At 40.0% G+C, this 27,952-nt stretch overlaps 1 protein-coding gene and 1 long non-coding RNA gene across 5 annotated transcripts in view; one reads left to right on the top strand and one right to left on the bottom strand.

The window, feature by feature from the left end:
• The window catches only part of ASXL1 (ASXL transcriptional regulator 1), a 60,280-nt gene extending 37,731 nt beyond the window's left edge, over positions 1–22,549 (bottom strand). For 2 of the 3 annotated variants that reach the window (XM_072944007.1, XM_072944009.1), the window contains exons 1-3: positions 16,903–16,992; positions 16,248–16,330; positions 13,705–13,813 (exon numbers count right to left, since the gene is read on the bottom strand). In XM_072944007.1, the coding sequence (XP_072800108.1) occupies positions 13,705–13,813; positions 16,248–16,330; positions 16,903–16,977 (267 nt within the window). In that variant the 5' untranslated portion in view covers positions 16,978–16,992. Of the gene's footprint in view, positions 1–13,704; positions 13,814–16,247; positions 16,331–16,902; positions 16,993–22,014 lie in introns of those variants that run through there. The other variant, XM_072944008.1, reaches the window with a different exon arrangement.
• Positions 22,550–22,620: 71 nt separating this feature from the next.
• Positions 22,621–27,617, top strand: LOC140687409 (uncharacterized). Of its 2 annotated transcripts, none has more exons than XR_012061687.1 (2): positions 22,621–22,764; positions 27,324–27,617. It is a non-coding gene; the product is annotated as an uncharacterized lncRNA (long non-coding RNA). The 2 variants fall into 2 exon arrangements; XR_012061688.1 differs by lacking the exon at positions 22,621–22,764 and adding an exon at positions 22,836–22,950.
• Positions 27,618–27,952: the final 335 nt, after the last annotated feature.

Genomic DNA, 27,952 nt, shown 5'->3' with positions numbered 1-27,952 from the left:
AATTTATAAAGGCAACTCCTTAAAAAAAACTAATAAACCAAACTGTGTATCAAGTTGATGGCATAACCATACACAAAGGAATCACTTCAAGTGATTTTTAAATATTTTAAATATCTTTAAATATTTTTAAATAGCAGTGATGTGTAAAATCCCCAGTAAGATTTACCCTAAGGCCAACAATACTAAAAACCCTTTAGGGTAATCATATTGGTGGTGGTGCTGGCATTGTCATCCTGAGAATGTTGGAAAAAGCAAATGAGTAATTATGTGGTTTCACCGCGAACCAGAATTTCCACATGACAAAGGAAGTACACATAATAAAACTGACGAAAGTCAATCAAAAAAACCCTACAGTCTTGAATTTGAATTGGAATTATCAGTAAGAACTCATGAAATATTTTATCTTAAAAACATATATACATTTGTACATATATATACACATGTAGGGGTTCCCAAGCAGAGCACAGGAAGTTTCCTGAGCCGAGACAGAGATCAAAGTTCTGGTAGGCTGAGATGGCTGGAAGCTGCAAAACAGAATTCCAGAGAGGAGGAAGCTATGTAGAAAAAGACTTCCAAAAATGTACATGAGGCCTCTCTCTCTCTATATATATATAGTGAAATTCCATAAGGCTGGGCAATGAATGGCTGAGTAATTCCCAGAGTAAAAGGCCTAGAGACAGAGTTATGACTAGCCAGAGTGGAGGGACACTATTATACATCTGAGGTATTTGGTAGAGACCCCAGAGGGACATACTTTAGCAGGAGAATTAAACCATCCTTTAGAGAAAAGGCTACTCTAGATCTACCAAAACAAAACTTTACAACAAGCCTCAAAGGGAATAAATCAATCCACAAGTAACCTAAAGACTTGCCAAAATAAAGCCCAACATTCTTGAAAGGAAGATAAATTGTAGCACCCAATAATGTAAAATTCACATTGTCAGCACCCAAACAAAAACCACTAGATACGCCAAGAAGCAGGAAAATGTGTGACTCATAAGCAGAAGAATCAATAGCAAAAGACCCAGAAATGACAGGAGATGGAATTAATAGACAAAGATTTAAAATAGCCACTATAAATATATGCAATAATCCAGGATTAAAAGAAAGAATAAGCACAACAAGAAAAATGAAGATACAAGATCTTATGGTAGCTCACAGAGAAAAAAATGTGACAATGAATATATATATGTTCATGTATAACTGAAAAATTGTGCTCTACACTGGAATTTGACACAACATTGTAAAATGATTATAAATCAATAAAAAATGTTAAAAAAAGAAAAAAGAAAAATGAAGATATTAAATAAACAAATGGAATTTCTAAAGATAAAAAATACAGTAACTGTAATGAAAAATTTACTAGATGAGATTAACAGCAAATTAAATACTGGAGAAGAAAAAGTCAGTAGCAACAGAAAGCATTCAAAATGAAGCAGAGAGAAAAAAGACTGGAAAAAATTAACAGGCAGGAAAAGGAAGAAAAAAGAAAGAAAACAGGACAAAGAGAAAACAAAGAGCTAGATGGAAGATTTAATCCAAAGGTATCAGTAATCACATTAAATGTACATGGTCTAAGCATCCCAATTAAAGAGGCAGAAATCATTAGACTGGATAAAAATAAATAAAACCCAACCAGAAATATAAAGAAATCTTAAATATAAAAGACAGATAGGTACTATAACTAAGCAGAAGGATGGAAAAAATATACCATGCAAAAACTAATTGTAAGACAACTGGATAAGCTATATCAATATCAAAATAGATTTCTGGGGGAAAATGAAATGATATTGCCAGGAGTAAAAAGAAAAGCTGTTGATATATGGTAGGTCCCCCTTACCCGTGAAGGATATGTTCCAAGACCCCCAGTGGACACCTGAAACCAAAATAGTACCAAACCCTATGTATGGTATGTTTTTTCCTATATATACACATACCTATGATAAAGGTTTAATTTATAACTTGGGCACAGTAAGTGATTAATAACAATAATAAAATAGAACAATGGTAACAGTAGAGTAATACAAGTTACGTAGATGTGGTCTCTCTCAAAATTATCTTATGGCACTGTATTCACCCTTCTTGTGATGATAAAATGCCTACATGAGGAGATGAAGTGAGGTGAGTGATGTAGGCATTGTGATGCAATGTTAGGCTACTACTGACCTACTACTGACTACTGATCATCTGCTTTGGGTGATCTTAAATCACAGAGCCATGACGACATCAGTGACTGGATGCCAGGAGCAGACAACATGGACAGCCGGGGATCCCAGGTCGGACACCACAGGACAGCTCAAAATTTCATTACACTACTTACAACAGTGTGCAATACTCATTAATGGTTTATTTCTGGAATTTTCCATTTAATATTTCCAGACCACAGCCGATCACTAGTAAATGAAACTGCGGAAAGTGAAACCTCAGATAAGGGGCGACTACTGTCCATTACAAGATGACTAAATTTCAAATACCTCACATTAAGTGAAGAAAGCCAGACTCAAAGGGCTACATGATGTCTAATTCCATTTATATGATATTCTGGACGGAAAAAGCAGGACTGCAAGGATAGAAAACAAATCAGCGGCCAGCAGGAGCTAGGAGGGGAGAGGAGTTGACTACAAAAAGCATAGGGGAAGTTTTTGGGGTGATGAATCTTGTTTTTTAATGAATCTCTATCTTAATTATGGTGGTAATTACACATCTATATGTATCTGTCAAAATTCAAAGGACTATTAACCTAAAAGGGTGAATTTTACTGTACATATACATAAAACTGAACTTTTAGCAGGGGGAGAAGTATGCCAACGTTTACTGGGACAACTGCACTCAAGCCAGGTATGGCATACCTTTACACAGACTGTTAAAATGCTAAATAAAATGTCAAACAAATGTGAACTAATGAACTGTTTATTAAAATCTCATAGAACTGTACACTAGTACATCAAAATGGGTGAATTCACCTGTATGTAAATGATGCCATAATGTTAAAACAGGGAAGAAAACACAATATATTATTTTATACCAACTATACTACTCAGGCTGTGGAGCAAGAGGAATTCTCATATACTATAAAAGGAGTGTAAAATTCACAGTCACTTTGAAAAACAGCTGTACTACCTCATACTGATGATCAGGTGCACATCCTACTAGTCAGTCCCATTCCCAGCAATATACACACCCTAGAGAAGCTACTGCACACATGCGCCAGGAGACGTACGAGTACCCAATGCAGCACCATTTGTTACAGCAAGAACTTAAACAACCCAAATACACACCAAGAGCAGAATGGACAAAGAAATCATGGAATATTCAAACCATAAAACAGCATAAAGCAAAAAATATGGTATATTTCAATTAAATGCACTAACACAGATCAAGCTCAAAAACAATAAGCAAAAGCAGCAAATCAGAGAAAAATACATACAGTGTGATTCCTTTCACATAAAGATATTTTTAAAAGGCATGTTCAGCAATACATACACATGTGGGTAAACCTGGAAATAAAAGCAAGGTAATGATTAATATGAAAATCAGAATAGTGGTTATCTTCAGCAGGGAGAGAACAGGATATGCTCAGAGGCTTCAAAGAGTGTAAAGGATGTTCTGTTCTTGAGCTTGCTGGTGGATATGGGAGTGCATAGTTTATTTTTTAGTTATTATTTAAAATAACACAAAATTTGCATATATCCTTTTTGTATGATTTATATATTTCATAATTTAGAAAAGTAAAAACAACATATTCTCAAAATAAGACATCATGGCCAAGAGGTGTTACAGGTACATTCTACCAAAAAGAACAAATAATCTCTGTCCTAAAGAGACCACTGTGAAGAATCAAGAGACGGAAAACAGCACAGCTTGTTTTGATACCAAAACAGGACAAGGTTTTGAAACTGAAATATCATAAATAGGTCTCTTATGAATACAGATGTAAAAATCCTAAATAAATTACTCATACTCTGTATATTTAAAAAGAAAACCATGTCAAAGTGACACTTATGCCACGAATACAAGGATGCTTGAACACTGGGAAAAAATCTATTAACATAATTCACTATATTACCAAATTCAAAGAAATAAACTATCATTCAGTTATTCACACAAACTTACTCAGTACCCACTTTTTTTCCTAGGGACTGAAGAGACAACATTAACTAAAATTAAAAATTCCTCCCCTAGTGGACTAGGTGTAGTCAAAGGACAGAGACAATGAACAAGTACATAATATAGTACATCAGACAGCAATAAATACCAAGAAAATCATAAGGCAAAACAGGTGGACTGGGAGAGCTGTGGGGTGTAGAGAGGTCAAGGTGCAATTTGAGCACAGATTTGAAGGAGGTGCAAGAGCAAGGCTGGAAGGTGGGCTGGGGGGGAGCACTGCAGACAGCTGAAGCAAACGACAGCGACAGCAAGTTTAAGGATCACCAAGGAAGCCACTGTGTTTATCAAGCAGAGAGAATGGGGGAGAGAGTAAGAAGAGAAGAAACAGGAGTGAGGGTGGGAGGCAGATCATGTAAGGGCACTACAAGCAACTCTGCGGATTCCGGCCTTTACCCTGAGAGAAAAGGGGTGGTGGGGTGCCTGAGCACAGGAGGATTTCAAGCAGAGAAAGGACACAATCTGACGTTTTTAAAAAAATCTCCCGGGCTCCAGTGCTGAGGAGGGTGGCAAGAGTGGAAGCAAGGAGACCAGTTAGGAAGCTATTACAGTCACCAAGGAAAAAGATAATGGTGGCTTCAACCAGAATGGCGGCAGGGGGAGGGGTGGGAAGATGGGATATATTATGAAAGTTAAGCCAACAGGGTTCACTGATGATTACATGTGCCATGAGAGCAAAAGAAAAGTCAAAGGAAACGCCAAGGTTTCTAATTAAGCAACTTAGAAGATGAAATTCTCACTAATCGATGTATGCAAGACAAAGGGGAAACAGGTTTGAGGCGGAGAAATCATGGAATCAGTTTTGTACATGTGAATTTTGAGATGCCACGAGTATCCCACCAGAGATACTGAGTAGGCAACTGATGTTCAGGGAGGAATATCCAGAGTGGAGATAAAACATGGAAGTCATCCATGACAGAGAAACAAGAGAAGCAAAGCAGACAAGTCAGCAAAACAAAGGAAGATGAAATCTAAGTGTTACTGAGGGAGATACTGAAAAGAATCAAGCAGATTCATCCCCTAAATTCCAGACAAGCTCAGAACTTACCCTCCTCCAACCACTACCCATTGCTGCAGGAGACAAGAAAGCCATAAAACCACAATGCACTGAATTTCCCACTAGGATTTAACAGCCTGACTCTCAAGAACAAGTCCTCAACCAAAACTCAACAGACATCAGACATTTGAGTAAGGCACAGAGTGGAAAAAGACCCACATTAAAGTATACAATCATGGAAAAGATCCTAAAAGTTTTCAGGGAGATGCAGTGGGAAAAAGACGGGGTGGGAGACACATACAAAAGATCAGGATCAGTATGGCACTAGATTTCAAAAAGCAACATCGGACAATATCTTTTTTTCTTTTGAGAAAATAAAGCTTACACTTCAGAGGTTTTCAAATACTCCATTTCATTAAAGAGATCCTGGTAAACATTCCATACTATATTTCAATTTTGATACTAAAAATTGCTGTTTTGAACCAATTCAACTATTGAGCATAGAGAACTGCTACCAATCAAGTCATAATAATCTCCCTCTATGTGTTTTTCCATTGCATTTATCCAACAAATATTTATTAAGCACCTACTATGACAGATGCTAATATAGCCAAGAACAAAGTAATACAGATTCTCTGACCCGAAGGCCTAGTCAGAAGAGACATATCAATCACCCAAATAATCACATAAGTGAAAAAGAAATATAGTTCAGGGCACATGGGAAAACCCAATTCAGAGAGAAGGCCCCTGACATTTAAGTTGAGACCCATTAAGTTGAACCAGGCAAAAGTGGAGGGAAGAGTTCCAAATGGAGACCCTAAAACTTGAAAGAGCTTAAGGAATTCAAAGAACAGAAAGAAGGGCAGTGTGATTGAGTAAGGTTTGGATTTTTGGTAAATGTCATGGGAAACCATTGTCAGGAATCAAACAGAAATGTGTCATAATCAGATTATGGTTTCTAAAAAAAAATCCCCCCGGCTGCTGTGTAGATTACAAAGGAGCAAACTGGATTCTGAGGATGCAAAAGTGAAAGCAAGCAGACCAGGCAGGAGCTATTTCAGTACGCAGCATATGAGGCTAACTCAGACTAAGGTGGCAATAGAAATACTTTAGGGAGGGGGGCAGTTTTAAAAGAACTGTCAGGAGTTAATTTACCAAAGAAAAACTGGCATAAAGAGCCAAAGAGAAAAAGTAAAACAAAAGGATTACCTACACTTAAAGGCAGACATTTCAAAGCCCATCTAGTAAAACTGAATCAAAAAAGACAGCATGTTTCAGAAGAAAAGAGACATCTTTTTTGCTCCCTATTCTTCTCCTGCCTCATGATACAAAGAATTTGAAGTTATTCTTTCAGAACCTTGAGTATGCATCTCAAACAAGTGAGAACTAACTCATCTGGTAGAAACTGAGAACACCCTAATCTGTCCTTCATGTGTTAAATACCAATTTCTCAACCAAAAATGTGATTTTGTACCATTTACTTAAGCTCTTTCAGGCTGTTGCCCTACTAGTACAGGAGTAGGAAACATTATTTATGTTTCAAAAAGACTGATGTGAGGAGTCTGATGCCTGTCTGGAATATAGTTAGCACTCAATTAAACATCAGTTTCCATCTTTTCTTCCAGATTTAGCTAAGCTAGAATAAGAAGCAAATTTCTTTTTCTTTTTTTTTTGAAGCAACTTTCTTAAACAAGTTGCTCAGACAAAAGTCTGATATGGAGGACTGAGAAGAGATCAAATGGCAGTTTTCATATTGGCTGACCAAAGAAAAGTTTAAGTATTTTTTCACACACAGTCCCAAGGAAGCCTGCGGCATACACAATCCTTTTCCTAGAATCCTAGTCCTTTAAAAATCGTATTTTAAAAATGTTTATAACTTTTTTGTTAAAAAAATACATTTATATATATATATAAATATATATATATATGTATCACTTTAGAAACCTTGAATTTATCATCCTGCCCACTTCTCTGAGCTACACAAAATCATTCCAGTGACAGTGCTTTCCAAACCTCCGTTCCCTGACGTTTACCATTTGCCACTTCATTCTTACAGGGCTTTGAACTGTAAGGTAACAGGAGGCAGAAGGACAAAAGGCATCTTTCAGGCATCAAACCCGAGTCTGACCAGGGCTCCTGTAACAATTAAGTTCTCTTTCCTCTCTGAGCTGGCTGAGAATCCTGTCAGACAATGGAATATCCCATTTTTCAAAGGCAGATCCAAGTGGCCCTTGAGAATTACTCAAATAAGAAACTCTTAACCAACTGAGGGGTCAAAGCCTCCATCAAGACCAAACTGCTACTACCATTAACCAGAGCAAATGGTACTGCTTTCTATGCAGAACAGAGTGGAACAGTGTTTGCAATAAAACAGTCAGCCTCTAGTAAATACTAGATGCACCATAAAAGAACAGGAAAGAAAAATATCCAAGCTGACTTACTTTTCACACAAAATAGTCTAGATACCAGAATGTGACCACAGGAAGGATCTTTACTGAGTTTTTACTTGAGAAGGTTTTCAACAGAGCTCCAGGGTCTGGGAAAGATGCCTTGGCTGCTTGAGGCATGGGATGGGGATGGCAGACTCCAAGAGAAATGGAGAAGCTGGGCCTTCATGCTTGTTTCAACCAGAGCAGTTTCACAGTTATCTATTTACACTGCACAGCTCCATTTCATGAGATAAAGGGTTTTACACCTGAAGTATTTAAACAACCAATCTATTTTAACGTCTCAGTGTTGGAGACAAAGACGCATAAATGGTGGTATTTAGTAAGACCTGAGGCACTATGCTGGAACCCAGACCTCTATCCTAGTCCATGCTCTTACTACCACCATGTAACGCTCATTCTGGTATAAAAAAGAATGACTACGATCAGAAATGCCAATATAATTAATGCAGAGTGCAGAAATTCAAACCAACTGGCCATTACTAAAGAGCTCACATCTAAGGATATGAAAAGCTACTTTTGCTTAACAATTATAAGAATTTCCATTAAAGAGAATACAATAAACATTTTGAAAAATATCAAGGAACTCTTAAGACACTTCAAAAAGATGAAGTGACCAGAGGTCACAAAACCTAAAGAAAAACTCTTTATTCTAAATTGATATAATGAAAAGAAATCAAATTCAAAAGGTGAGGCCCTGGGTTCTAGTCCAAACTCAGCCACATGCATTTGTCACAAGGATATATGGTCACAGATAAATCATTTAATCTATTAGAAGCTCCAGTTTCTATCAGTAATATGAAAATGAACTGGATGACTTGAGAGGCCCTCCCACACTAAAATTCTAGGATTCTAAGCATTAAAAAGATCATATATTTGATAAGACTAACACAGACTATAAAAGACATTGTCTAAAAATGTCACCACCATTTTATATGAATATCGAAATTCTTTTCTCTAACAAAGATGATGATCAAAGTTCAAAACTCTAAAAAGAATAACACGATTATCTAAAACATACCTAAAACACTTCAACTGTTTCTAACGGCTCAGTTTCTGCCTTCAGCAATTAGAAAAACCAGATTATGGCCATAGCCTGGGAAAGATTTATTTCTAGTGTCAGCAGATTCTTTCACAGATTTATGTAGAACTGCTCTAAAGAGGGCAAGGGGAAAAAAAAGGGTTCTCAGAAGTCAACTTGCTGAGAAGAAAAAAAAACCCAGAATACGCATTATATAATAAAACTAATATAAAAGAAAAGTGAATTACAAGAACTAGCTGGCTTAAGATTTTGATGATGCTATCTCACTTTTCACTCAGCCAAGATTTATTATGTACCTGTATTTCGTGCCAGACACAGGAGATACAGTAAAAACAAAGCCCCTGCACTGACATTCTAGTGGAGGGAGGCAAACAATAACCAAGTAACCAGATAAATAAGGTAGGGCCGTGAAACAAACAAAAATCCCCATAATGTTGTGGAATTGGGATTAGTAGTTAGAGAAAACTTTACTGAGAAGATACTTTTGGAGAAAACAACCAAATGACAAGAAGTTACTCTAGAGCTATCCAGACAGCGGGGCTAGCAAGTACAAGGGCCCTGAGGTAGACACAAGTTTGGGGTGTTTGAGAAACAAGCAAAGGCCAGAGTGGCTGAAGTATAATGACCAGGGGGAAAGTGCTAAGAGAGCAGATCACAGAGGTAGGCAAGGGCCAGGCAGGACAGTGGTACGATGAGATCTGCATTTTTAAAAAAGACCACTCTGCTTGCTGCGCACCAATCAGAAATCAACATGGATTCGGATACTGCCTCTCAAATGACAGACTCCATGATTTTACTGTATCAAAGCCCACACTTCTTCCATGTTTCCTCCTCAGTATTTGATGGTAATATAAATAGTTTTGGAATTGCTGTAAGTATGGACTTGTAAGTGAATAATTTAATTGTAGTTCTATGAATAACACTGCTAAACTGCAATAACTACTTCCTTCTCTTCCTCCATTTGCTTTTTCCTTTCTTTTATTTGCAAACTGTGGATTTTAATGGATGGATACTTTAAGTGTAATCATCTATATCCTTCACCAAGATTTTTTTTTTAATATTCTACATATTAAAAGGATTCAACTGGGCCTGTTAATTGAATTAAAGGACCCAGAAGGCTGAGCCCTGTAACACCACAAGAGGTATGATGAAGTGCAAACAGCCGTAAGTGATATCTTGATTTGACCATCATTCCACAATAAAACTGAACAATATTCAGATGACTGCAGTTATGCCTGACAGTGAGTTCTGGAATGACTCACCAACCCAGGCTAACCTCACCAATGACACAATCAACTAGTCAGAAAAAGCAAAGAAGTTCAGTGTGAAAGTCCTAAAGATGCAGAACACTACAAAGGAGCTCTCACTGGTTTTATAAGGATGGGAAATCCTAAGTGTAAAAAATAATATAAATCCTACCTCTAACCAGGCAATGATAGACATTGACAGCTGAGTTCAGGAAAAGCTTAAGAGAAGCAACTCAAATCAAGAATTCAAAGCATGGGTAGATTTCATCTATCCCATCCATCCCTGAGGACTAGCTCTGAGGCCTGATGCAAGCACCTATATATAAAGTGTCAAATGTACCATCACATTACCCAGAACAACTTTTATCGGAAAAGGAACCCTGTGGCCTGCCCAAAAAGACTCCAGTTTATCAGTAAAGCTTTGGTAATCATAGATAAGGCCACAGAAACGTATCCAGAACTGAAAAAATTCCTATTTTCAACTAAGTAGCAAAAACACGTGGTTTCTGACCTGATGGCCCACTAGAAGAGATTTCCAAGCAGCGGAGAGAAAAACCACCAAGCTATTCTGAACACGCTTTTCCTTAACACGTGAGAAAAAAAAAATTAGGCAAAGAAAATGCCACAGAACTTCAGGGGTGTCATTACCACCTTGAAAAAGGAAAAAATGAGAAATACGAGTCAGTAATTTGTCTCCCTGTCCCTTATTACAGGTAAGATTCCGACCAAACTACCCTTAGGTGGACCACTGAGTGTCTCTGGGCTACAAATTGGAATAGTAGACACAATCTAGGGGCACAAACATAAAGGAGTCGGGAAATAACCAAGATTTCTATGTGTTTATTAGTCCTTGAAAAATGCATTGAATTCTACAGGGCAACTGACCTGGACTATTCAAAAGTATTAATGCCATGAAGTACAAAACAAGGCAAGGGAATTGTTCTACATTAAGGAGATTAAAGAGACATGACAACCAAATGTAATGCATGCTTCTTGATGGGGTGCTGGATTTAGAAAATAAGCCATAAAGAGTATTTTTAGAACTAGAGAAAATTTGAGTATGGACTATATATATTACTGTATCATTGTTAAGCTTCTTGTCTATAATAATGATACCATGGTTATGTAGGATAATGTCCTTGTTCTTAAGATACACATTCTAAAATATTTTGGAGTGAAGTGCCAGTACTAGTTAATACTTTCAAATGATTCTGGAAAAAAAGCATACATATGCAGAGAGGGATAAAGAAAATGTGGCAAACTTGTAACAATTAGGAAGAAAGCTAGATGGGCAATGTGTTCACTGCAGTACTACAATTTTTCTGTAGGTTTGAAATTTTTTCAAAATAAAAAAATGGAGGTGAAAAAAGGTTAAAATGCACCACACTGGATTCAAATGTTTACCAGGCAGACCTGGGTTCGCAGGTGATCAGGATGGTACTCAGCTGGTTTTTAGTATCCTTTCGTATTCATTCCCAAATAACAAAGTAAATAACCGCACAACTTCTGGAAGATAGTGCAACGGTAATGAGGCAATTAATAAGACTAATAATTACCACACATTCATAACCTGGAATCTAGAATCCTTCAACAATCTTTAAAAAGACTAAGATCTGTCTGTACATACCATCATGTCAAATACATTAACTGAATAAATCAAGTAGCAAAGCTGTAAGAAAAGTATAATCCAATTTTTTTCAAATATTATTAATATAAATTATTATTTAGGTTACAAATGGCATAATTTATGGGTTACCTCCACTTTCCTTGTTGCATTTTGCTTTGTTGCATTTGCATATATTGCTTTATAAACAGGTCAAAATCTTAGAAGACATACTTGGATAATCAACCAAGCTAAAATTCTAACAAAGCTACAGCAGGAAACACCTTTCATTTTGGCTGTGAGCTAGATACCAGAGGCAGGTCTAGGAATAATTTCATCAAGATTATAACCAGTATTTATCATCAAACGTCAAAACAAAAGGATAATAGTGAAGTACCAAAATGCAGCCATTCACAAGTTCATTCATTAAACATGTGCTTATTGGTGACTACTTTATTCAGTATCCTGGTGGATAATGAAATGCATAAGACCTACTCTCTGCCCTCAAGGAGTTTACAGTCTCACTGGGGGGAACCAGACAAGCAAACCATCAACCTAAAAAGAGCACAAAAAGTATCAAGAGAGGTGATGTACCATTCCAATGAGCAAGACACTATGAAGACTAAGCAACACAAAGCCAAACACAGATCAGAGAACGTGCTGAGCACATGTTCAATCAATGAATCTCAGACACAGGCTGCAGACTAAAAGGACACCCCTAAGCTTACAGCAAATTCATACAATGGAGTTTACTCAGATATATTAAAATCAAGAAATTTAATTTAGTTCAAATATTTATTAAGCATGGACTATGCAAATTCTGCCCACAGCCAAATTTCAAAGACAAAACTCAGTTCCCATCTTTCAGTGTTCATAGAAAAAGGTATTTCTCCTTAAAATAGAAATGTTCTATTAACAAGCATATCTGTAATACATGTAATTATAATTACACGTAATTACATATAACTACTATATACATATACAAAATAATATATAATAGAAAAATGCCATTATAAAACAATTAAGGATAAGAAACCTAAAGGGATACCATACAGGCTACTATTTATTAAGGACTGACTGTGTCAGGGAATCTGTCCCAGGTTACAAAATTAGATTTTGAACTCAGGGCTCTGTCTCTTCCAAGGCTCAGTTCCTGACATTACATTATACTGCCTTTTAAAGTTCAAAATATTACAAATAAAAACAATACAGAAAACAGCACAGAATCTGAACATAAGACACATTTGATACGTACCTAAAGATCAAGTTTATGACCACAGGTTATATAGTTGGTATTTGTTTAATTCTGAATTAACTGAAGAAAACAAGTCTATTAAGAAGACAAAACTAATAGGGAAAAGCCTGCATATGGACTACTGCAATTTGTAACTACATTATGGAAGATTATAAGGATCAGCATCAAATTTTCAGTTTGTAACCATCAACAAGTCAACTATGTCCAAATGAGAAGTCAGCAAACTACAGCCCTAAGCCAAATCCAGCCCACTAGTTATTATAAATAAAGTTTTACTGGCACACACCCATGCCCATTCACTTGTGCATTGTCTGTGGCTGCTTTCCTGCTTCAATGGCAGAGTTGAATGGTTACGACAGAGATAGCGTGGTACACAAAACTTACTTATCTGGTCCTTTACAGAAAAAAATCTGCCAACCCTTGGTTTAAATGACAGCGATATATATTACAAATGGTAGAAAAATAAGCAGGCTGCTCATTTCGGCTCCATTTAAGCTTTATTATGAACTCTACCTGATTTAAGTTCTCTTCCTTTGTAATCTCTGTCACTTAGTAAATGCTAATGAGTTTCGGAATTTCCACAAGTATTTTTCACATTTCAGTTATTTTCCATAGAGTAGGAAACATAGTTGCCTGGTAACTGATCCTTCACAATATTATTACAAACAAAATACTAATTAAGACACATGTACTTATCCCTCTACTGTATACAATCTGCAAAGATATAAAGAAAAGCTGAATAAAGACACAATAGCTAAATAATTCCTAAGACCCTGTTCACACTAGAACATCTCAATCAATGTGCCACTTAGGACCAACAGCATCAGCATCACCTGCCTGCCTATTAGAAATGTAAATTCATGGGCCTCATTCCACACCTACCAGCTGATTCTTACACACACTAAAAATTTAAGAACCACTGCACTAAAGCAGAGTTTATATTACTTACCTTGAGTGTAAAAAGGCTGATTCGGCCAGGCAGTTTATAAAACAACCCCTCTGCTCCTCTTGAATTGGAATGTAGCATGGCATTAAGACATGCGAGAGGGGATGTCCCACTGTAAAAACATGCAAGGATGAAGAAGGTCATATAAATCAATATGCCTACTAAGATCTAATACCCTCCAACTCATTCTTAAATCAAGAAGAGGAAGAAATATACAAAAGATCCTATGACAAGAATTCTACTTTGAAAGGAACAAAAGAGTAACAAATGAAATTCGCATAAATCACACCTAGAGAGCTCTGGGCTAAGACATTGTGTGATATTCCTGCTCCACAACAGGGACTTCTTTAGTGCCTTTTGACAATATGAACCAAATTCTCAAGAAATTTAGAAAAACTGCACAATGATTTTTCAAGTATACTGAGTTAAAAAAATTACCCAATATTTTCATTAAAATTTTTAAGTTAAGTTTTAATGTTAATTAAAAACAAAATCAAGCACTTCCTAGGCTCTACATTTCAACTTGCATATCATGCTCAGAAACTGCCACGTAACACTTTCAACACAAAGACCACAGAATCAATGGTGCTAGCCCAAAAAAATACGCACACTTTTTCTTTCTAGATAAATATTTTGTTTGTTTCTTTTGGAGAGAGGGTAATTAGGTTTATTATTTATTTTTAGAGGCGGTACTGGGGGTTGAACCCAGGACCTTGCGCATGCCAAGCATGCACCCTACCACTTGAGCTATACTCTCCCCCCCGAACATTTTCTAATACGCACACAAAAGGAACAGTATCTCATTTGCATTTTCTCTGTTGGGAAGGAGGAAAGATGGATTTTATTTTACATCTACCCAGGATAATTTAATAATTCAAATTTGAATATAAAAAGAAAAGTAAGTCAAATGGATTTAGCACCCAGTAATGTTCAAACATTAAACTAAAAAAAGATGGCATATTCGTTATCTCATGGTCCCTGCTACAACAGTAGGTCACAAAACAATAACGGTTCATGTGAATTAGAGGCTTACTGAATCTTAAAGTAAGAAAACTGTCAAGAATACAGACAAATGCCCATTATTAACTGGGTTTGGCACTAACATGGTAGTGCTAGAGTTCACCTGTGCACCTTCTCATCCCTCTCCCTAGCTTGTTAAATAAATATAAATCTCTGAAACCTCTTCACATTTCTCAGAATTAGAGGCCCTAATTTATGCACAGTGTTAAAAATAAATTCTGAGTCTAAAAAAGCCATTAAAAAAAAACCCTACTATACTTATTCTGCCTTGGACGCAAAAAAAAAAAAAAAGTCACCAAGAACCTATCTCTAAAAGAAACCTTTCTGGAGAATCTGGAGTATCACGTGGGTGTGCTAACCATCTCAGCTACAAGGGGGAACGGCATGCTGGCAGAGTCCTTGGAACAGTGTGACTCCTACACACTATACCTCTGTCTACAAATTATAGAGCTGCTCACTCATGATCAGACACCATGACTACTTCATAATTCCTATAAGAGCTAGAAGCAGAAACAAGTTAAGGTTCTCAATTCCATCTGTCCCAAAGGGACTAATTTACCTTCTGTAGGCATAGTGGTCCAACAGGAGTGCAGACAGCAGCATGATGGAAAACAGCCCATAAAAACAAACAAACAAAAAAGCCACAATTATAACACTACACAGTGCACAGGTACTATTTAAATGAATGTGATCTAGACAATCCTGATCTTCCCTCCCCACAAAATGTCAACTGGAGAATGCTTGAACTGACAACTGGAAAGTGAGGATCTTTTGACCCCAAAAGATCAATTTCAAACAGCTAAAGCTTAACCAGCAAAACATGTACTGTTTACTGTTTACTTGTACCCAAGAAGGGACTGTGTTGTGCTCTGTTCATTTAAATTAAAAAAAAAAAAAAAAAAGGTTGGGGTGAGGAGAGAAAAGATTAAGGACAGTCACTGGTTTTATTTTGCTCATGCCTGTAATTCTGTTCATATTTCTAACTTGTTGCGTCTCTAAGAAAAATACATCACAAGGTAACAAAATCAAGGTCACCCCCAAATTTAGTATATTCATTTCACAAATGGCTAAAATCAGTGGGGGAAAAAATTCAGTGGTTTTCATAGTGATGAGACCACACTTCTTTGCTCCTAAAACACAGGACTTCAGAAAGATGGTATAGAGAGAAGGGTAGTTTTAGATACAATTGAGTCTGTCAGAGTCTGTCCCTGCTCTGTCACTGAAACTTGCAAAACAGAATATAAGAGAAAATATGCTGACTCCTTACACAGAAAACAAGCTTCATGTAGAAATGTATGGGAGAGCAAGGATGGGGAAAGCTGCTGCACCTTCAATGAAAACACACAGATGTTCACCCACTCCCACCCTCCACTCAGAGGACACACAACATGAGAGAGAGTTCCACACCACCACCAGAGTGTGGGTATACACACACACGCGTGCACACGTAGACTTTCTCACATCACTACGTAAATACAGAAAGACACAGCCTATGAAACCCTCACGTTAACAAGAGAAACACAAACCTCATTTCCTTTAGTCCTTCTGCCTCGATGACCTGCAGAATCTGTTTTGGTGTCATTGGAGCATCCGAGTAGTTTTCTAGTACCTGAAGAAATATAAATGTTCTGATTTTAGTGTGCAATTTCCATTTTTGTCCATCAGTATATATCATGGGCTACAATTCTGCTATGAGATATGACTGCTGAAAATTTGGTTTTTCCCAAGTTAAAATTACTTCCAAAACCAAATTACATATGTATCATTCTAGCTGCTGAAAGTGACAATTAGCTGAACTATTCTAATTCTCAATTCTGAAAACAGACATCTTCTTAGCACACACTATGATAATGTGGGGCTTTAGAAACCTTGGTTACTTGATGTTTAACTTGATGTTATTAATATGGCTGAACCACAGAATACATCGTGCTACACAATAAAGTATAAGACAAAAATGCATTCAGATTTTCTTTCAAGAGTTTGATTAGTACCTTTTTTAAGGAATAAAGATATTTCCTTGTCTTTATTTTATATTTTAAAGAATTTTCAAATTAAAATATAATTGATGTATAATATTACATAATTAACAGGTGTACAATACAGTGAGTCACAATTTTTCAAGGTCATACTCCATTTACAGTTATTATAAAACATTGGCTATATTCCTTGTGTTGTACTTACATTAGTACTCATATTTTTAAATGATGACTTTCGCTGGTAGGCTGTGAAATTCTGGTGTTCACTGCCACAGTACATTTTGCCATTTGGCAGCATAATACTGTGATTCTATATGATTGGTACAAGCAAAACAATGAGAAATGGAACATCCCATTTATGTTAGCGACATCTATAACTAAGTCACAGCAGTAGTGTCTCAGTGAGCAAGCGGAGCTCTCTCACTATAAGAAGCTGAATTGTTTCAGGCGTGCTACCCTTCTCAGGGAGGAAAGACAGGCTGTCGGTATCTCTGTTCTGTCGCTACCAGTACCGCTGCTGAGGTTAGTCCAAACCCCACTAACATCTTGCAGTCATTTAACATTTAACAACCATAACAACCGAGTACTGTATTGCTCTGTCAATGTAAAGCAAGAAGTGTCACAGGACTGCTGCTGTGAAGGATCTCTCTATGGAAGAACACAAGCCCTGAGCACTAAAGGAATTTAAGTTTTGGAGATGTAGGTGCCAAACTAAAACCCCTATTTACCATGGTCCCATTCTTAGTCTCTTAGCTCAAGTTCTATATTCCCCTTGAGTAACATTATCTCCCACAGCTTCAACTACTACCTAACTTCTGACAACTCCCAAATCTCCACCTCTACCTGGATTTTTCCCCAAGCTTCAGACTCAAATATTCAGTTCTGTCTGGGGCATGCCCTGTGATCATTTACTCTATTTCATCTCCACCCTAATTTATCTACTCAGCAATTCTAACTCATCTCCCTTCTTCTTCTAATACTCCTTACCTTGGATGGCAGCCTCTCGGCATCATCCTTCACTCTCGCCTGTCCCTTAGTTCCCACAGCTGGTTTCTTACCTGCCCCAACACAACAGCCTCTTCGCTAATATCCCTGCAATCAGCCCTGCTTTCCTCAAATTCTTACTCTGCTGCCATCCTTCATTCAAGAAATACATGAAATATTTACTTTATATCACAGACGATCCTAGGAATTCATCAGTAAACAAGACTAAATCTCTGCTTCTGCAGAACTTAAACCTGCTAGAGCCTGAGGTCAGCCCAACAAAACAAACTTGCCCTCATCATTTTCCTACTTGAAAATCCTTCAATAGCAACCTAATCACACACTGGACGACTGAAGCTTCCAGAGTCCACTGGCCACTGGAAAAGCACAGGCTTTAAAACCAGACAGATGTGGATTCAAATTCTAGCCTTCTAATCCTGGGCAAGTTACCTACCCACTCTGAGCTTAGGTGACCTCATTTGTGAGGGAAGGATACTGATGCTCCCTCTCTCAGAGTTGTTTTATAGATTAGAGATAATGTAAATAAGTGCCTGGCACAAAGTGGGTGTGTGCTGGCCTGGCATACAAGGCCCTCACAATCTGGTCTCTATCTGTCTCTCTAAAGGACTGCCAAACTGATGCTCCATGAACTTTATGTTCCAATAACTACATGTAGGGCTACCCAATTTCCACACTCTCCACCCTGCAAATAAACACACACATTCTCCTCTATTTTTTGTCACCAGCTCCTACTTACGGCCTCTCTGATGGGCCTAACTCCTACTCACCCTTCAAGATTTAGTTCGGAAAGCACCTTCCTCCAGGAAGCCGTCTCTGCTCTTTGCCACAAAGAGTTAAACAGAGTCCCACAGTTGCACAACACATGTAATTTATCCTTCAAAGCAGGACACTTGAGAGTAAAAGGAGGAACTACTCATAATTACACCTAGACAATATGCAGGAATCAGGATGTCTATTACCATTTATACATCTATAATGACACCTGCCAGGCCTGTAATAAAATCCTATTCATGTGTCTGGACCTTCTCCATCCCAAAAGACAATAAGCTCCTCAAGGGCAAACCTTATATATCTTTGTATTCCAAGAACCTAAGAGCCATTTTTATAATTAAGCAGTGTTGACTTGAACAAACCCACAGTAAACCCTGGTACAAGCCACTAATATTCACTGCCACTGATATAGCTTCTTTGATACTAACTGTGAGCTGAGCTGGTGAATTTTTGTATGATAATTTTTTTAAGAAGCATGACTCTGAAAAATTAGTTACCAGTTATTTAAATTGCAGTCAGGAAGAGCCTGAGAATCTAAGACAGAGGAAACAAAATCTCTAAAGGGAAGTTACATCAAAAGATAGAAAGTATTCACTTTTATTAAACCTGTATATGCCTCCAGCTTTTAGTGTAAGAACAATTCAGCAGTGTTCTATCCCTAGTCTCTGTGTTTCCAGAGTACACTTAAAAAAAAAAAAAGTATCTCTTCTCCTACTTCAAAGGGAAAAAAAATGTTTGATGTAAGAATGGTCAGTCATGAATCAAAGTGAAAGATAAAGCACACAATGAAGAGTTTCTCAAAGCCAGGGAGAATCCATTTAAGGGCATTCGGTTTAAAGGGAAACCCACTCAGCTATTTCTCCCAAACAAATTGTTCCTAACAAGCAGGAGAATTCATACCCATCCAATCCTCTAAACCTCCTAAAGCCTACCTCTTACATCTAGGAAAGACAAATACGAAATGTTTAAAAGAACATCTACTTCTCAACATAATTAACATCTGCAAAAATCAATCCCCTGAGGTTTACTACACTACTGAAATTTTCCAAACGTTTCTTCTTTCTCTACCAAAATAGTTTTTAAAAGGATTCCTGGTATTACTCTAGCCACCAATCTGAGCAAGATCAGGAGCAATATGAAACTGCCCCCAAGCAAGTGCATCTGATTCCACGGCAAGCACTCCAAATTCACCTGTCCAAAGAGTAATTAGATCTAATCTACTGCCCTACCATTACAGATCACTAGAGTCAAGCTTCTCTCTACCCAGTGTAAGCTCTCACAAATTCTCCAGCACTTGGTTTGTTACAGAATTTTTTTTTTAAATGAGAGAAGTCTAAAAGTTCCCCTCACCCACCAATGGGTCTCATCCAAAGGGACAGAAATTCTAAACAAAAAATAAACAATTTAAAATATGCAAAAATTACACACCATGTTCCCAAGAGTTATCTTTCACATGTTAAGTGCACCACAAAGTAATTCCTATTCATAGTACTATTTTTTAAATGAAGAACCACAGAAGAGAAAGAACTTACTGGGATAATCTGGCATGAGTTGAGCCAATGACAAAACAGAAATACCAACCTGGATACTGGAGTGCAGATCACAGTAAATTCAAGAACCTAAAGAAGCTTAATAGAACAGTGGACACCAAATTCCTAGAGTCTTTCAACTGGTAAGAGTCAACAGAGCTTTGAGACAAGCAGACTTTAGAATTCTGCCAGGACATAAATAACACAGGATTTAAAGGTACTTTCACCTACCTCTAACAAGGAAAACTCTGGCAAGTAAATTTCCTTTTGGTGCCCAGAGTCATAAACACCTGGGTAACAGAAACTCTGAGGAGAATTTCAATCGACACCCAAGACTCAATCTTGAGGAGAAAAAGCACATCCTTTGGGCTCTCCTCTACCCTCCTTCAGGCCAAAATTTGTTTCCAGGTGAAGCAACACTGGAGAAATCCTGAAATTTCCAAGAGATCCTGAAAGCTAACCAAAGCTTCGATTTGACTAAATCAGAAAAAAATATTTAGGAACTTCAAAATCTTCAAATTTCATATCCCAAACCAAAACAAATTAACTGAAATGCAAAACTTCAGTGCACAAACTAATTGCTATTTCTGTTCCTTGGGCAACAAATGCCTCAGGAAGATGGTCAGGTACACCAGTGAAAATTCTACAAATCAAACAGTGTTAGTTCTTTTAAGTCAATAACTGAGTTTTACAGGCTCTGAGAAATAAAAATGCACACCACAAATTTGTAAAAAGCTCCAATACATCATTTTTTTCGCACAACACCTTTGAGGCAGGAACCACACTTTCCAATAAAATGAAAGATTAGAAGGTTGAGCTTCATTCATCATTAAAACTGAATTACAGCAATTACAAATAAACTACAGGGTGTCAAGAGACAATTATGCTATGTGCACTATAACCCCGCTTTGTGACAATTCTGAGGAAGTGACATCTGAAACAAGTATAACCTGTTACTATTGTCATCAGCAAGATTTTATAAGAACATGTCTCAAAGTGTCTTGGCTTTGTGGGTGCAAATCCAAAAGAAAAATACTTCACTTGCAAGTCCTCTGATGCTTTCAGAACAGCAAATTCACAACTCCCCCCTCACCAGGCTGTTTCAAGTATTCAAATTACTCTCTCCCTTGCTAAGTCCTCAGTGTATCTTCAAACAGAGACTGTTGATCTTTATCCAACACTTCATGTATACATGCACCAGGACACTAAGGAATAGAGAACACACATATTCTTTGCAAAGTATAACTAGTTCTCTGCAGAGTGCCTATCTCCAGTCTAGCTTCTGAAGTCCAGTCAGCAGTTCTCAAAGTGTGGCCCCTGGACGACCTGCATTACAACCAACCTGGAAAGGTGATTCAAATGATACTCAGACTCTACTCCGGGATCTCAGATTCAGCAGGTTTTAAGTGGGGCCCTAGGAATGAGCATTCCTAACAACCTCCCCAGGTGACCCCACAGGACACTAAAGTTTGAGAACCACGGCTCAGGGTTCAAGCTGAGAGTAAGCATTTCCTTCTCTCCACACACCTGGTTTAGATTGCGAAAGCTCAAAATGCCACTTGCGTCCTTGAAATGAAGGGGCTCTTTCCCACCCCTGGAATCAAACGCACCACCCCACTGCCCACCAGGAAGCGAGGGAGGAGCTTCCGACCCTTCCCGGAAACCTAACTCCCCCGAGTGCATAAACGAAGCTTCCCCAGACCCCCAGACGCTGCCAAATAGTGGGGGAGGGGAGGCTGGGGCCCCGCCGCCCGGAGTGGGAGGAGCCGGCCAGCCAGCTCGCCCCTCCGCAGGAATTTGGGGGGGGGGGCTGCAGAAAAAAGCGCCACATCGACCCGGCAGGGGACCTCTCCCCACCCAACGCCTTGGGGGTTTGTCCCGCTCTTGGAGGAAGGTGGCCCGCCCCCTCCTGCGGTGGGCAGGGCTTCGCCCCTCCCCCCTCCCGGTGGGGAGTGCTCGGCGAGCCCACCCCCCACGCCCCCCACCGAGCCCCCTTCGGCGGCCCGCCTCACCAGGCGCGCGGCCTCGGCCCACGTGCGCTCCTTCTTCCTCTTCTGTTTGTCCTTCATCCTCCTCCTCCCCGGCGGCGGCGGCTCCACGCGGGACCTCCGGGCGGGGCGGGCTGGGGCGGCGGCGGCACGGGGCTGGGGCGGCGGTGGTGGTGGCGGCGGCGGCGGCGGCGGGGGGCGCGTGGCGGCGGCGGCGCGCGAGGACTCGGGTGCGGCCGGGGAGAAGGGGCGGGCGCGCGGGGACCGGCTGGCGCAAGACCCGGCGCGAGGGCGGCGGTGGGGGAGGGGTGGCGGCTCCACGCGCCCGCGCTGCGTCAGTCACCCGCGGCGGCGGCGGCGGCGGCGGAGGCAGTAGCCCCGCGATCGCTAAGGAATGCGGCGGCTCCGCATAACCACGGGGTCAGAGGTCACGGCTCCGGCCTCCGTTTTCCCGCTCTGCTGGAGGGACAAGACGGGACTGGCGGCAGGGTGGGGAGGCAAGACGCGGCTTTCCCTTCGGCGCCCGGGTGTGTGCGTGTCCGCCGTGGGTGTGTGAGTGTGTGTGAAGAGTGAGGAGGGGGAGTGTGGGTTTTTTTTTTTTGAACAAAAACAAACCGAAAGGGCGGCTGGGAGTCGTAGTCCCGGCTGCCTCTCTGGCCTCCCCCGCTCCGGAAGAATATGGCTGCGTGAAACGCTTGGACCACACTTCCCGGAGTGCCTCGCGGTCCGTCTTTTCCGCCCTCCCCTCCCTTTCTCCGCCCCGCGCAGAGCTCGGTAAGGAAGGGGGACGGGCAGTCGTTCGGGGAAGGGGCTGGGCGGAGTCTCGCGAGGTGCGGGAACTGGCTGGGGGCCTGAGGCATTCTGGGAGGTGATGCTGGGAAGGGGCGGTGGCTGGGTCCCCCTTCCCCCCAAGCTGCATTTAACCCCTTCTGCGCTTCTCGCCTTGGTGCCGCCGCGCGGGTAAGCGTGGGGATCGGAAGCCGATGCACACTTTGTGTCTCTCTCCGCCTAAGTGGTTCTCACCGACACTTCTTGTAGGTGATGAGACAGGACTTTCCCTTTGGCCCTCCCCTAAATGACTCAACTGCCGCATAATAATGAGACAAAAAGACACTCATACCAGTAAAACGGTTATTTCACGATTGATGGACCTAGTCAGTTCCGCATTTCCTTCTGTATTTTCATGCCGCTATATGTTTGCAGAAGCCGCACCCACAACCTACAGTATTTCTTACCGCCTGGTGAACTTGGTGATACAATTACGGGTAGTGTAAAGAAGTTGGACTTTGGGGCCATACTTATCAGAATGCACCTGAGGCCTATTTAGAGGTAATACCCTAGACAGAATACACAGCCTGTAGTCAAATGGACCTAGACTGGAATCCTGGCTAAGCCACTCCATGGATATTGGCCTACAGAGAATCAATCTCTCAGCCTCAATTTTTCTAATCTACATTAGTCTAGTATCTCACAACATTATTGAGATTAAAATTAACGTAAAACACCTGGCAGGTTGTACAAGGGTGTGAAGAGGGGACCTTACCATTAGGTGCATTTAATTTGGCTCTTGGCATAGAGCAAGTGTTTAATAATTGGTTCCAGCTGAGAGGCAATGAGCATGGCACTTGTCCTCTCTGAGCCTTGGTTGCAGAGCATGAAATGAAGTGAGGTTCAGAGTAACACATAGGTTTCCTGTGCCTATTTGTTGAATCAGTCAACGTTCTAGAAACATTCCTGAACCAGTTCTAAACTGGATAGTGGCTGGTTCTTTAAAATTAGGGAGGCAGGGTCAGTGGCCACATTTGAAAGTTTTTCTCTGTGAGGAAGTAAACCCTCCACTCTCTGGTATTAGCACATGGGAGAGCTAGTGCAAATCCTGCAAAGTGAACAGACCGTAGAAGGTGAAATAAGGCATGTTTCTAAATCTTCTGTCCTCTTCTAACTTCACCCCAATAAGGTGAAAGGAAGAACCCCACCTCCATGACCAAAAAAATTACCTGACCTGATTTTTTACAAAGGATTGGTTGGTGTTTAACCTGCAGCTGACACAGATACCTTTGACAAGTCATTTGGCTTGTTTCAAATATCTTCTTGAGTAGCTTTGCCCTTCTCTGACCTCCAAAGAATAACTGGAGAAGATTCGTTCTAAAATGTACATGTTTAGTACAGGCACTGTGGTTGGCGGAATAATGTCCTGCCCCCACCCACAATAAAAGAAGAAAACTATGTCGCAGTCCCTGGAACTTGCAAATGTGTTACATTCCACAGCAAAAGGGACACTGCAGATGGAATTAAGGAAGGTAAAATAGGGATATTATCCTGGATTATCTGGTTGGGCCCAGTGTAATCATATGAACCCTTAAAAAGTAGAAGAGGAAGGCAGAAGAGATGCTTTGGAGAGTAGAGTCAGGAAAAGAATCAGACTTGAAGCTTGAAAGGAGGAACTCAACACACTGTTGATGGAGGGGCCATGAGCCAGGGAATGTAGGCAGCCACTAGAATCTGTAAAACAAGCCCTGTCGGCAAGTAACAGGACCTCAGCCCCATAACCTCATGGGACTGAGTTTTTACAACCTGAATGAGCTTGGAAGCAGATCCTCTGCACCCGCACCCCCACCCTGGAGTCGGCAGAGAGGAGTCTGGTCCTGCTAATACCTTGATTTTAGCCTTTATTAGGGAATCAACTGAGCCAGACTTCTGGTCCACAGAAAGTGAGATATAGATGTTTTAAGCCACTAAATCTGTGATAACTTTACAGTAGCAAAAGAAAGCTAATGCTGGCACTGTGGAAACATCTTTAATTTTTTCAGTCAATACTGCCTGGCTGTCAGATGGGTCAAACAGTAGGGAAATCCAGATGTGACTGTTTCAGGGTCTCTGCCCTTGTGGAATCAAACAGATACCAATGACAACATCATAGTTCAGTGTGAAAACTATGTTCAGAGAACTCTACAAGATATGTGTTAGAAAATTGGCTTTAGTCATTAAACCTTAAGTAGTTGTCATTTTTTTAAGTTAATGGAACTCGAGTGTTTTCTCTTGTCAGAAGCACCAAAAAACAAACTTGTACATTTTTTTAGTGTGTTTTTCTGTTTTTATCACAGTGCTTTTATTACAAAGTTTCTTTGAAGTCAACACAGGTGCCACAGGGCAGTATGAGATAAACAGAACTGATATTCAACCCTGCCTTGTTTGGGGATGAGTCACTGTTCTCAAACTGCACAGTTATGAGCAAAGCACACATTCTGGAATCTGAATAACAAACATACCACCAGCTGACCCAGGCCTTCCCAAAAGGCCACATACACCCCTGGAACCTCACTATGAGATAATGTATTGCCGCTGGGTTGAGTCTTCTTGCAGCCATTCTCCAGCTGTGTGGTCTTGGTCAAGTTATGAAACCTCTCGTTGACTCAGCCATCACTGGGACAATGGGGTACATAAACTCAAAGGGTGGAATTGGGATTAATGGGATCTAATGCACCTTGAACACAGTGGACTCACTAAAGGCCAGCTCTCTTTGCCACCAAGAAGGTTTAGTGTCTGAAGTGTAAAAAGTGCCTCATTTTTATACTTAAGTGAAGCAAGCCTTGGAACAGAGTTTGCCCCATTAACAAATGTTCTCTCCCAGTGATTCTGTCCTGATTTTCAAATGAAGTTGAGATTCAAAGAGGTCAAATTATCTCCCTCAGGTCCCAGATGATTAAATGAGATCACATTTACTAAACTTCCAACAGAGCAGATGATCCACAAATGTGTACCTCTCCTAGCTCCTCCCACATTTTACTTCTTTATATGATTTTTGATTTAGTGTGTGTGCTCTTGCCAGCATCTTCTTGGGTTCATCATCACATCCCCAACATCTGGCAAAGTTTTGGCACATGGTAGGCTCTCAATCCATGGAATTAGTGAACTTGCTTGATAATTACTGGAGAAAATCCCTCAGGACTAATTTCCCACTGAATGAGCCCTACACAGTATTTAGAACCTGCCCAGGCAGAATTGGTGAAGATTGAGGCAGGATTCACCCAAAACAGATCTATGCTAGTTGTAAAGATGCTCAGGGAGAGACTTCATGTGCTCACTGCTGTCGTTAGGCACAGAATCTGCCCATGTGATGAGCAGGCCTAATTCCGCTCACCTGCCATTCACCGTCATTTAAATCCATTCCTGTTTTTCAGTCTCCCGTGAGGCTATAAGCATTTTACTCCACCAGAATGTTAATAATGTTTACTCCTGGTTTGTAAGACTATAGTCAATTTGAAGTATTTTTTTTTCCTGCAAAGTGTTACATTTTTTTAATTGAAAAAAAAATTCATTTTCATTCCAACCATAAAACAGAGCCTTTAGATTAACGTGGCAGATGTAATGTTTTTCACTTTTCTACACTTGTCTGTAGTTTCCAAATCTTCTAGAATGAGTGTGTGCTACTCCAACTCATCTGAGTATGATGAAAATAAAATTTTTAGTGCTTAACAGTGTAAGAATACGTTTAATAATGAATTTTTCTTTTCATTTTACCTAAAAAGATTTGTGGGACCCTTCTCCACTAAAATGGTCTCAAAGGATGACCTGAGCTAGTTTTTATCAAAATTGTAGATAGTAGCATCCCTCTGCCTGCTTCTTTAAGATGTTCAGGTGTGGATTTCAGGAGCCCACCAAGGAGCCAGTCCCAATTTTCAGTCTCTTAATGCCGGAGAGATATACTCATCTCTACCATAAGTCTTTCTGGTCTCAATTTAAGCCATTTCCTCTCTTCTTTGTGAAGAAGGAAAAGAAACTTTAAGTGCGTTTTAATGCCAAAATTCTAAGATTGGTGGTGCTAATATGATGTTAGTAGATGAGTTATTTCTTCATTTTCAATTTTTTTATACTGAAAAATTAACTTACATGCTGCCCCCCAAAGGCTTGTCTTTCTCCTCCTCTTTAATGATTGCTTATAGCTGAGTGTGAAGTTGAGGGCTTAGAGAAATGACTTTCACAGGCCTTAACTGTTGACTATCACAACCACCATGTGAGCTGAGTGCGAAAACTGGCAGGGCCAGTAAAGGGAGGAAACTTTCCCAAGATCTCAGAATTAGTTGTTGCTGGAGTCAAGATTTAAACCCCAAACTCCTCATTCCAAATTCCTTCTAAGGCACCATGGTAGCCAGCCTCCAAAACGGCCCCCAGTGATTCCCAGCTCTGACATCCACATCCTTTTTCGTCCGCTCCCAATTTGAATAGGGCTGAACTATGGAACCAACAAGATATTTTGGAAATGACCGCTTGTGGCTTCTGGGGCTAGGTCATAAAAGACACCACAGCTTCTGCCTTGTTCTCTTCGATCACAGGCTCTAGGTGAAGCCAGACACCGTGCCATGAGGACACTCAGCAGCGGTAGGGGGAGGGGATGTCTACACGGCAAGTAGCCCCAGGCAGGCTTTCAAGTGACTTCAGCCCTGGCTAACATCGTGAGAGATCACCCTCATGGAAGATCCAGAGCCAGAATCACGAAAATACACTGCTCCTGGATTCCTGACCCGCAGGAACTGTGTGAGATAATGTTTATTGTTTTAAGTCACTAAGTTTTGAGGTAATTTGTTACACAGCAATAGACAACTAATAAAGACAGTGCCTCCCTTCTGCTTACATTTTGAGAAATCTGCTAAAAATCAAAGGACGCTCTTTCCAGAAAAACTTGACTTAAAGCTATTTTTACAAAATTCTTTATAGCATCTCAGGGTATGCCCAGACCCTCTGAAGCCAATACAGTAAGACCAGTAACAGGAGTACTCTCTTTTCTCGAAGGCTCAGAGAAATAAAACCACTTGTCCCAACACATGGAGTTACTATATGCCAGAGCCAGGACTGAAACCCAAGTACCCCAGGTTTGCATGGAGCTCATGCTCTTTGCCACCCTGCTCTTCTGTCTCCCTGGAGCCCTCGGTTCAGAAACACGGCTCTGTAAGCTAAATAATCC

This window comes from Vicugna pacos, chromosome 19 (assembly GCF_048564905.1).
Source record: "Vicugna pacos chromosome 19, VicPac4, whole genome shotgun sequence".
Lineage (NCBI taxonomy): Eukaryota > Metazoa > Chordata > Mammalia > Artiodactyla > Camelidae > Vicugna > Vicugna pacos.
This window is presented reverse-complemented; position numbering and strand designations above follow the sequence as displayed.